Source organism: Ptychodera flava, chromosome 4, assembly GCF_041260155.1.
Source record: "Ptychodera flava strain L36383 chromosome 4, AS_Pfla_20210202, whole genome shotgun sequence".
NCBI lineage: Eukaryota > Metazoa > Hemichordata > Enteropneusta > Ptychoderidae > Ptychodera > Ptychodera flava.
In genome coordinates this window covers 43,991,076-44,003,315 of record NC_091931.1, presented here as the reverse complement: position 1 = coordinate 44,003,315, position 12,240 = coordinate 43,991,076, and the positions used below count along the sequence as shown (strand labels likewise).

The window sequence follows — 12,240 nt, the reverse complement described above, 5'->3', positions numbered from 1 at the left end:
GCATCAGGCCTGTGACTTGCATATAAAGTAATCTGAGGAACGTTCAATAAATGACTCATCTCTGCCGGTAATGATCACTCAAGGAACTTTTGATTACATCACACATAACGATGCCCTTACTGCCTCCAGTGTCATGATGGCACATACTATACACATGGTTTGGTGGAATTTTCGAAATGGTATGGGATCGGGTATGTTGTTGTAATCAGCCATTTCGGATCATATAATGAAACAAATTAATGTGCACAAGAGTGCAGCCATAGTATTTTATCTTCGTATCACGTTTGAACAAAATCAGTCCATCGAGGGATAGTGACCTATGTTTATGTTTCAAAGACATAAAAAAATCACACCAAAATTTATATCAAATGGCTGTCTATTGACCATATGGATCATAGTACAAAATTAGTAGACATGCATATGTATGCCATAGTACTTTATCTTTGTACCAAGTCTCAACAACATTGGTTAAAGAATATTTGCATATGATTAAGCCTCAAAGACATGAAAAAATCCAAAAATGACCATCTGACAGCAATATTGGAAAAAAATGACAATCTGGCAGCCATATTGGAACATGTCACGAAGTAAATTGACATGTATGCCATAGTGCTTGATCTTTGTGCCAAGTTTGGACAAAATGGGTGTAATGACCTTTAATTACGATTCAAAGACATGCAAAATTCCAACAAAATGGCAGTTCTGCAGCCATATTGGATCCTATCGCAAGCTTAATTGATACATGCATATGTAGCCATAGTGCTTTGCCTTTGTGCCAAGTTTGAACCAAATCGGTTCAAGGATGTTTGAGTTATGGTTCAAAGACATGAAAAAATCGCAAAAAAAATGGCCGCCTGTCAGCCATATTGGATCATATCACGAAATAAATTGGTGTTCATATGAAGGGCATATGTTTTGCTTTTGTGCCAAAATTGAACAGAATCGGTTCAAGGATGTCTGAGTTATGGTCAAAGACATGAAAAATCGCAACAAAATGGCCGCCTCACGCCCATATTGGATCGTATCGCAAAATAATTTGACATGCATATGTAGGGCATAGTGTTATGCCTTTGCGTCAAGTTTGAACAGAATCGGTTCAAGGATGCTGAGTTATGATCAAAGACATGAAAAATCGCAACAAAATGGCCGCCACGCGCCCATATTGGAACATATTGCAAAATAATTTGACATGGATATGTAAGCCATAGTGTTATGCTTTTGTGCCAAGTTTGAGCAGAATGTGCTCAAGGATGTCTGAGTTATGGTCCAAAGACATGAAAAATCGCAACAAAATGGCCGCCACGCGCCCATATTGAAACATATCGCAAAATTATTGACATGGATATGAAAGCCATAGTGTTATGCCTTTGTGCCAAGTTTGAGCAGAATGTGCTCAAGGATGTCTGAGTTATGGTCCAAAGACATGAAAATCGCAATAAAATGGCCGCCTCGCGCCCATATTGGATCGTATCACAAAATAAATCGACGTGCATCTGTAGGTCATAGTCCTATGCCTTTGTGCCAAGTTTGAACAAAATCAGTTTAGCAGTGTCTGAGAAACTGTTGATGACGGACGGACGGAGGACGGACGGACGGACGGACGGACGGACGCACAGACGGACGGGACCCAATCTATAAGTCCCCGCCGGACTTCGTCCGCGGGGACTAACAAAATGTTGTCAGTTTGCCCATACTGGACCATGTCACAAAAACTAAATACACTGCATATATAAGTCATACTGTACTATCTTTATGCCAACTTTGAATGACATTCTCGCGAGCCAGAGCATGATTTCTACACTGATGTGTGTAAATTATGGCTCTTTCAAGTTTGCACTAAATGGCTGGATGGTGGCCATATTGGATCAGATGATGAAATAAAGCAATGTGCATATGTAGGCCATAGTGTATTGTCCTTATACCCAGTTTGAGACAAATTGGTCCAGTCATGTCCGAGAAATGGCTCCAGACCCAAGCACGCATGGAACCCGATTCATATGTTCCTCTCTGGTGAGGACTAGTCAATGTTTAGACTGTGGAAAAATAATTATTTCTGTGCAAGACAATTATATTGGTACACAATCTGGACAAGTTTGATCTAAAACTTTGCTCCAATGGAGTGAACATATGCACCACACTCACATACACTGATAGATAAGTGACAGAGAGACACACACAGCTAGCTAGATATACACACACAGCCAGAATATGAGACAGCAACATAGTCTCTTTATCGGTCAAACAACTGCATATGAACAACTGGTTCACACGATATAGCATTGGTAAATGTCATCACAAGACAGTGATATGATCTGAAATAATTATAATCCAAATTAAAAGGGCAATGTTACTGTTTTTTGATGATTGTGTATTCAATTAAGAAGTCGATACATAGCTCAGACCCTTGTAACAAAACGAAAAATTACATATGAATCATGAACCTTGCCTACTATCAGAAAAAATAAATAATGAAGTGATTTTTGGTATATACTAAATAAATTACTAAATTTTCACTTTGTTCCTCACAGCAGGGTCTTATATGAATCACACATTGTGCATGATAAACAGAATTGTCTTCATTACTGATTTTGAGAAGGAATTTTATGACATAGAAAGCCATCAAAAACAGCAATTTTGTCCCTAATGAATAAGAAAACGGTAAAAATGACAGCCCACACCTGCCTTTATAAGATATTATCACTTCCCAATTTCAGCAATCACAAAGTGATTTGCATACCGTATGGGAATTTCAGCGCCCTGATTTCTGAACAGACAAAACTCATCAGAGACCAACTGATTGAAACAAAGATGATAAATTCTTGACTCTGATGGATTTAAATTCTATTTTTGTCTACATCATTTGTAGGGAGGTATGCCATAAATAGAACAAACGCGGCTTGTATAAAAGCATGCACATCCATGTTGGATAATGGCAACATTGATATCTTACCTTGTAATAAGTCAGCTATCGTATTTAATAAATAGTTGAGAAACTCATGTGCATCCTGCTGCATGTAATTATCAAACAATTCTGTAAATGTAAAAGACAGAAGATGGCAGTCAACACATTGGGTTTGTTGAACTGGAAATAAATGCACTCCATGATGCATGACAGATACAAATATTCTCTTTAAATCAATATTCACATTGGCGCTCACGGCCTACAACAGAGCAGCTGTTTACATCAGGATGAAGGGAGAATTTGTTTCATCAAACCTCTTCATTTCTGACGAGCAGACTCTGATAGAAGAGAGAATTTTGACATGGCAAACCCTTAGAGTTACTCAAATATCACACAGCAGTGTTTTGTTTCATGTATAGTGTACAATCAATTTTCCTGCTCTGCAAGGTAGCGAAAAGCTATCACTTGGGTAGAATGTGCCCAGGGGACAGATATTCAGATTCTCAAAGTTCTACAGCATTTTCATTGCCTACCACGGGGGGCCCTCATTTTGAAGTGCATGGGATAAGTCAAGTTTTCGCTATCTCAGTTTTTTGAAAATCAAAAATTTAATTTTCTCTATACTGTTATCATAAGGCTGTAGGCCATATCAAATTTTAAAACATCAATACATGTTACTTAATTTGTTTCTCAAGTACCAAATTTTGGTGACCCTTAATTTGTTAGAAAATGTATGATCAAAAGTTTCCTTCAGGGAAAGCAACAATTTAAGCCTTTCACTATAAGCACCTTAGTTTTTACCCTAGTCCATTGCAATCTATGGTGATCATAGCTGTCATCATTGAAAGCAGAACAATTATTCAATCTGATCAAATTCAATCTCTCTTTTTTGGAACTCTAGTAATCACAGTAACACCAAACACATCATTGCTTCTCTTGAATGATATTTGTTTCAAAAATATTTCTACCGCATTACTCTTTTGAACGTGATCACCCTGAAGTACAACATCTTGAAATACAATATCACTGTATCGTGGTCAAGGTAAATTTCATGATCAGTCTAAAATGAACAGTTTGATGAACAATCATCCACTTCGACTGAATGGCCATGACAGTTTCAAGGTGAGAGAATTTTCAATGTAGAGTAGACTTTCGTTGCGTTTCCAAGGATCCAGTCTTGATTATCTGAATTCTACCAGATATTTAGTACGGTCTACCTGTGTAAAGGGATGCCTTGAAATTTACACGTTCCACTACTTGGCTTAACAGCCAATAACAACTCCTCTGTACAATACATGTAGTTCATCTGGTTCTAAAATCAATCTACCCTCCATAGTATTGAATAAAATCATTGATACACTTAGCTGTGCGTTGATTTTTGTGTATGTAACTTATACCATTCATTTTTGACTAAAAATGGTGGGATGTAAGCTCACCAGGGTGGAATTAATTAATACCTACAATGTTGACTTTGCAGTGGTATTGAATTCCGATAGATACTGAGCAAAATGGAACGTGTCTTGTTTTCCACTTGTATTTGTTTTCAAACAGTAATTTTTACAGAAGAAATTATTTTCTTGGCTAAAATCTTACAACTAAGAGTGTTGTAGTGTTTGGGTAAATCTTATTTAGATGAGGTATTATGAATGGTTTTAAAAAGGGGTTAAATCTGCAGACATTTACTACATTTCTTTTCTATTACGAGGTGCAGGATTAAACAGACAACTGTGATTTTACTGGTTGAAATTTACACATAAGTCAAAGTGCATGAAACTACATCCACCTTGGCTCACATTACGACTGTATATACGTATTAACAAAACTAATCCCCAATCATTTCTCATTTCCTCGAGCCCTGGGGTTTTCAGAAAAACATCTCAAGCAGCTTCTCATTTGCATAATTGCAAATGAGCTAGTCACCCAATGAAGTCCCAGTGGTATACCAGTGTTGCATCAGTACTGTGCAGAATTTTTTTTAAACAGGGCATCTTAGGGTTGACAGGCATAAAGAAATCTCTTTTCTTTCATAAAATCGTACACTGATTAAGAAACTTTGTGTATGGCTTATGTTGCATAGATTGGTTTATGATGCCATGAACAAATATTGCCTGATAAATAATATAAATAACGATATATATTTATTAATCCAACCACATGTAAGTTTTACCAATTTCCACGCAACTTGACGGGCAAAATGTAGGATTTTGTTACTTACATGCTTGGAAAGACCAAATCTATACAATTTCATGATGTTATATCATTGACACCATCACATTCAATAAAGATTTAATATCTTCACTTGTAAGGTTGGTAAAATACACTAGGTATCCAATGCAGAAAGTGAATAGACAAGAAAAGTTGATCAAACTGACAACAGAGGGGAATGATTCAAACAGCAAATCATTCTCACCATTTTCTTTCCTAAGTCTTGCGATGAACTTTTTTGGTGCAATGACGCCAACCTTCTTCTTCTGTGACGCAATGTTGTTGAAGAGGTCGGCCAGACACGTCAAAAGTGTTTCTTTCTTCTTGGGCTGTGCTTTGTAAGCTAACACCTTGTCTCTGAACGGCTTGCAGAAATACAACGCTTGAAGAACAGAATTGCAGTAACAAGTATTTCCAAACTATGAAGAAAAAAAATAACACGCATTGTATACTTTTATGTGAAAAAAAGACATTTTAGCAATGTGTTTGTTTTTTGATATCATCAAAATTTCAATTATTCAATGTTGAGGTAGATCACGCCTCGGGGACAGATATTTGGACTCTCAAACTTACAATTCTTTTCTGATTTACCACTTGTGGGTGCTCATTTTGAAGCTCTTAAAGAAAAAAAAACTTTTACTGGCTTAGTCTTTCGAAAATTGAAAATTTTATTTTTTTCTCCATAGAGTTAACACAGGGATGGCGGCCATTTTAAAGTTCAAATATCGGTAAATCTTGGGTAATTTGTTTCTCTAGTACTAAACTTTGCATGGTGACCCTTGATTTTTATTGTTGATTTTGAAAGAGAACGGTTGAAAGATTGCTTCATCTTGCTCCGATGACCGACAACAGTTGACCTATCATTGTAAATAAACAAGTCATCGTTGATGACACAGTCCCCGCTTGTCCATTTTGTTATAATCTTTGGTGTCTAGGTAGCTGTGGTCTAGGTAGCTGTGGAATGACATTGATGCAACGGGTGCATCAGGCCTGTGACTTGCATAATAAAGTAATTTGAGGAACGTTTAATAAATGACTCATCTCTGCCGGTAATGACCACTGAAGGAACATCACACATAACGATGCCCTCACTGAGTCACTGCCTCTAATGTCATGACAGCACATAATTATACACATGGTTTGGTGGAATTTTCGAAATGGTATGGGATCGGGTATGTTTGTTGTAATCAGCCATTTCAGATCATATAATGAAACAAATTAATGTGCACAAGAATGCAGCCATAGTATTTTATCTTCGTATCACGTTTGAACAAAATCAGTCCATCGAGGGACAGTGACCTATGTTTATGTTTCAAAGACATAAAAAAATCACACCAAAATTCAGGGCCTGAAAATTTCCTTTTTCCCCACTGGTCCCAGGACCAGTGACCTGTTTTTTTTCACTGGTCCCAAAGTAAAATCCACTGGTCCTCAAAAATTTGCATAACAATACAAGAATGATTCATTTCTTGTACTCATGTTATATATGCATTTCTATCAGATTTGCTTGGAATTTCACTTCTTGGTCTTCTGGCCAGAGGTCCAAGTATCTTTCTTTTATGAATATGACTTTGTTTGTGTACCGTCTATTTACTGTCTGTTCTGTGCTGTTTTGTGTCTATGTTTACAACTATTGTCTTACGAATTCTGACCTCCTGTCATTGGATTATGGATTGGTATGATTGCGATTATTTTATATACAGCAAAAACTGTCAATCTTTGTAATACAGACACACTGCATAAACATTTACTTGCTAGATTTCTCAAGTTCTTGTACAAACACTTAACATTTTTGTTTTTACTATTGCCATAAAGTTCACTTCATTTTCATAATTCCCCAGCGGTTGATTCTTTTCCATTTAAATTGCAAAAAATAGGTTGAAAGCACCAAATATCTGAGAGGAACTTCTTTTTCCTTTGATAGCAATAGCAAATTGCCATAACGCTGTTTTGACAAGCTAGGCGGTTCTTGTTAAGGTCAGCTACAATGGAGCTAGGGGGTCTTGACTATATAAGGAATTCAGCATGGTGACCTTCTAAATTCTGAAGCTTGCTTGCTACGGACGATCAGAAAGTTATAATGAGACTCTTTCCAGAGAAATTTACTGCAAAATACTACTTTGATAGACAGAAATACAATATTTTCACACAATTTTGGGGTTGCTGATATTTTTAGGTGATGCTCTGGTCTGGTTTTTACCACGTTACATTTTACATGTAAGATGAGTACGTGGCCCAGCATTTGTCCAGTCCAGGGCCCAGTGCAGTGGCTGGTGGACGTACATCGCCTTGCTCATTATCATGAATCGCAGACTTTAACAGAGTAACTGATTTTCCTTTAGACACTGTTTAGAGTTTACGTTGTGATGAAAGAAATAGACTAAATTTTAAATGTTTGATTGACTGAAAAGAAGCAACAATTATTGTAATTTTGTAGCTAGAAGACGTAGTCTCACAATGGACTCTTGGGTTTCGGTGAAATTCTAGGCCCGATTTTAGTGCGTCCCCGTAAACTCCCGTATTTTGGGGGGACGTAGTTTCAAATTTTGTGTCAAAAGACACTAGAACACAATCTGCGAAAAACACTGGAAATTCCCTTGCAAAATAAATTGGCTCCCGTTTGTACTGGTCCGCGGACTTTTTAGGGGTAATTTTATACTGGTCCGGGATAAAATATCACTGGTCCGGGACCTCGGACCAGCGTAATTTTCAGGCCCTGAAAATTGAAATCAAAAGGCTGTCTATTGACCATATGGATCATAGCAAAAATTAGTAGACATGCATATGTATGCCATAGTACTTTATCTTTGTACCAAGTCTCAACAACATTGGTTAAGGAATATTTGCATATGATTAAGCCTCAAAGACATGAAAAAATCCAAAAATGACAATCTGGCAGCCATATTGGAACATGTCACAAAGTAAATTGACATGTATACGTATGCCATAGTGCTTGATCTTTGTACCAAGTTTGGACAAAATGGGTGTGATGACCTTTGAATTACGCTTCAAAGACATGCAAAATTCCAACAAAATGGCAGTTCTGTAGCCATATTGGATCCTATTCCAAGGTTAATTGATACATGCATATGTATGCCATGGTGCTTTGCCTTTGTGCCAAGTTTGAACAAAATCGGTTCAAGGATGTTGGAGTTATGGTTCAAAGACATGAAAAAATCGCAAAAAAATGGCCGCTTGTCGGCCATATTGGATCATATCATGAAATAAATTGGTGTTCTTATGAAGTGCATTATGTTTTGCTTTTGTGCCAAGTTTGAACAAAATCGGTTCAAGGATGTCAGAGTTATGGTTCAAAGACACAAAAAATCGCAAACAAAATGGCCGCCTCACAGCCATATTGGATCGTATCGCAATATAATTTGACATGCATATGTAGGCCATAGTGTTATGCCTTTGTGCCAAGTTTGAACAGAGTCTGTTCAAGGATGTCTGAGTTATGGTCTAAAGACATGAAAAATCGCAACAAAATGGCCGCCTCGCGCCCATATTAGATCGTATCGCAAAATATTTGACATGGATATGTAGGCCATAGTGTTATGCCTTTGTGCCAAGTTTGAACAGAATCTGCTCAAGGATGTCTGAGTTATGGTCCAAAGACATGAAAAATCGCAACAAAATGGCCGCCTCACGGCCATATTGGATGGTATCACAAAATAAATTGACGTGCATCTGTAGGTCATAGTGCTATGCCTTTGTGCCAAGTTTGAACAAAATTGGTTCAGCAGTGTCTGAGAAACTGTTGATGACGGACGGACGGACGGACGCACAGACGGGACCCAATCTATAAGTCCCCGCCGGACTTCGTCCGCGGGGACTAATAAAAATTTGGCCAAAAATAGGCGATATTTGGCGACAAATAAGTTACTCATAAATTTACAAGGGTAAAATCCTGATTTCTAGGAGCAGTACTTGGCGAGGAAAACCATCAAAAGAAGTAATTTTTAATGCACTGACCACTTTTGTCGGTCGCCATCTTGACCATACTGAACTATGTGTCTAACGTTTACATAAAAAACTACCAAATGCTAAAAATAAAGCCGAAAAGTTCTGGACTTGTTGCAATCTATAGGCCTAGATTTACACAGTTAATTATTCATGACGTTGGCGATTGAGGTTTGCTGATTGGTCAATCGTACTATGGTCCATTGAGACATAACTTGGACTGTTATTGATTTACATATAGATGAAAACAGGACTGATAATTGGTTAACAAGTCTTCAGAGTAGAGCAAAATATGTTCATGGTTCAACTTATCAAATAGTTTAGAATTCAGACATCACTGGATAAACAGCCTCATCTCATTTGAAATCAACTGTTGCAATGTCGGTTGAAATGTTTCATATCCTGGTTCTAAAATTGCAAAACAAACTTGTTCTCAAATTAAGTGATAATTTTGTAACATGGTTTTATTATTGTTTTATTATTGTTTTATATTTCTTATTTTTGCTTCATCCATTAGTTTGATTGTTCTATGGGTTAGGTATGGTACTGTTGAACAGATTGACGGATTGGATTGATCTTGGTGAAGTCTACATGACAAAACCTTAACTATCATTGCAAAGAAATATAAACAATTACAGAATACAATTGAAAACTGAGAATCCCTTGTCTTTTTCACCTTTCTTAACAAACATGCTCAGCAACAATCAACCATCCATTCTGAATCATGTTGAAAACTTTCGAGATTAGTATTAGTTTGGTCCTTGTTGCATTGTTATTACCGAACTAAACCGATGCATGAGAAATATGATTACCAGAAACCTTCCGAGTCAATCACAATGATTGTCCACCAAGGTTAAAACAGAAAGTCAATCAGTCTAATGACTATGCCTGATAATGTGATATAAACCAGTAATCTCAACTTTTATAATATCAGTATGCTGAGTTATTTTGATTTTTCTCAGTCAGGGTGCAATTCTGATTGCTAAATAGATGTTCACTTGACATTACATCATAAATAATTGCCATAATACGCTAACAGGAAGTCAATGATGTCAGATATATTATTCAGAGTTCAAAATGCTGACCAACAGGAGACTGGAGTGTTCTTATCCGAGGTCTTTTTCACAACTGCAGTAGTTCATTTTTGAGCATGTATTTCACTGTATACACATGAACTTGCTGTCCATAGTTGAACACAAGAACATTAAATTTTTTTCACTTAAGTTGAAACACTGAAGATTTAATATGATGTCACCAGTATCTTTAAGGATGCAGCAAATCCGGAAAAGCATTAGGCCTTTCCAAACAATTTCAACCATAGGCGGCCCATACATATTGATAAGCTTATTATTGAGTTTTTCTCAGTTTTCTCTGTCACTGTCAATCCCTCTCCTTTTCTTCATGCTCTGACTGATCGTAGTAAATAAAATAAATGACTATATAGCCTAACCTATAGCCTCTTGACTCTTTATTCATTTTACACTCCATTACAAGGACGTATATCTCTCATACACACATGCTGTAATTGATTAGTCAACACAACTAATTATGCTAATCCGTGGACTTATCAGAGGTTGGTCAACATCGGAAAGATAGTGATGTTAATGAAAAAGGGGAAGGTATGAAGATCTTGGGAAACGTGTCCCGAGGACGTCCGTAAACCTAGTGGACGCTTATATATTCATGATATGCGCAAACAAACACTGCTCATTATTCAAAAATAAACGGGAAGTTAGATCGAAAGGAACACTGGAAACGCGCATGCTTTTCGTTGCCAAGCGCCAAATTCTAACATAACTAAGCAGACATGGTCCTGCTCCATGTAACAAATGCCACCCAGAAAGTATCGACCGACCAAGCAGAAAAAGATCGCCGGAGTTGCCGTTTCATGAGTTTTTCAACAAAATTATATAGATGTATGTTTCACGTCGTCGTTTTCTGGGAGTGTATATACCAAGTATAATTTACAAACCGCGTCGTGATTCAAGGCACAATGGTGACACATTAGCAGGAGCACACACTGGAGAATTTTGGCCAGCACTGTGAATTTTTTAACCAGTCACCTTCATTTCTCTGCACTCGCTATTAACTCCATGTCTACCGGTAACATATCGTTATTTTCTGTCTCAAAGTACGTACCAGCAACAGGCCTTTGACGTCAAAGTCGGTTATTTTCTGGTGTACGGTAGCAACCAAGCTCATGACTAGAATGACTGTACGGCGTCAAAGAGTTAATGTCGCCGGTTACTTTTTTCGCATAGTAAAAGAGAGTTGGTCGCTACATAGAGCTAGTTTCTAGCTCCATGGTCGCTACTAGTCTAAGGAATTCATCGATTTTCAATCGTGCCTTATGCAGTGTTAGTGCACAAAATTCCCGAAAGAAGCGGCGCACGGGCTATAAAACTTCGTTTATACTGTTAGGCTAGCTTTGGGTCCATATTTTCCACCCAAATTGCCAACACTCATCGACAACATGGTTATTAGGAGCCTACCACTACCAGAAATCCGCTCGAAAATCACCAAGCTATCGCCGTTTTTCCAGCTTTTTCCGACATGGCTACTCGCAGACCGTTCTTTTTCTGGCGTACTAAGCGATTGACGAGGCTCAGTGTAGCCCGTCTCTAAAGTCACCTGAGCGGTGACCTCGCAACATCGAAACACAAACTGACATCACCGATGATGTCGGCCACTACGTTAAGAAGCCTGTGAGAATTTTTACCAGCACTGTGAATTTTTTAAACCAGTCACCGTCATTTCTATTCACTCGCTATTATCTCCATGTCTGCCGGTAACATATCGTTATGGAGAAGTTTAGTTACACGTAATTACGTTCCATCGTCAGCTGATCAGTGATAACCATACGTCGCGTACGTGTAGAACATACGTTCGGAACGGCAAACAACACCTCTACACATACAAAATGTAGTCATAATTACGTGTAGTATTTTTTAGATATTCTTGATGATTTCCGCGAATTTAGACAAGAAACCTTGTAAACTATCATGGAAAACATCGTTGATATCATAATATTTCGTAGAGTTTGCACCAGCGCAAGAAGTACTTGCTATATGATTTCCTTACATGAACGAAAGTTTCTTAAAACTTAAACGAATTTCCAATGTCTGTGAGAAAAAATACAGCAAAATTATCGAGAACGCACAGCAGACATT

At 37.6% G+C, this 12,240-nt stretch overlaps 1 protein-coding gene across 1 annotated transcript in view; it reads right to left on the bottom strand.

Moving 5' to 3' along the window:
- The window catches only part of LOC139131887 (ubiquitin carboxyl-terminal hydrolase 12), a 33,879-nt gene that overhangs the window by 15,814 nt on the left and 5,825 nt on the right, over positions 1–12,240 (bottom strand). The window contains exons 3-4 of the mRNA XM_070698190.1: positions 5,313–5,526; positions 2,951–3,031 (exon numbers count right to left, since the gene is read on the bottom strand). Of these exons, the coding sequence (XP_070554291.1) occupies positions 2,951–3,031; positions 5,313–5,526 (295 nt within the window). The remainder of the gene's footprint in view (positions 1–2,950; positions 3,032–5,312; positions 5,527–12,240) is intronic.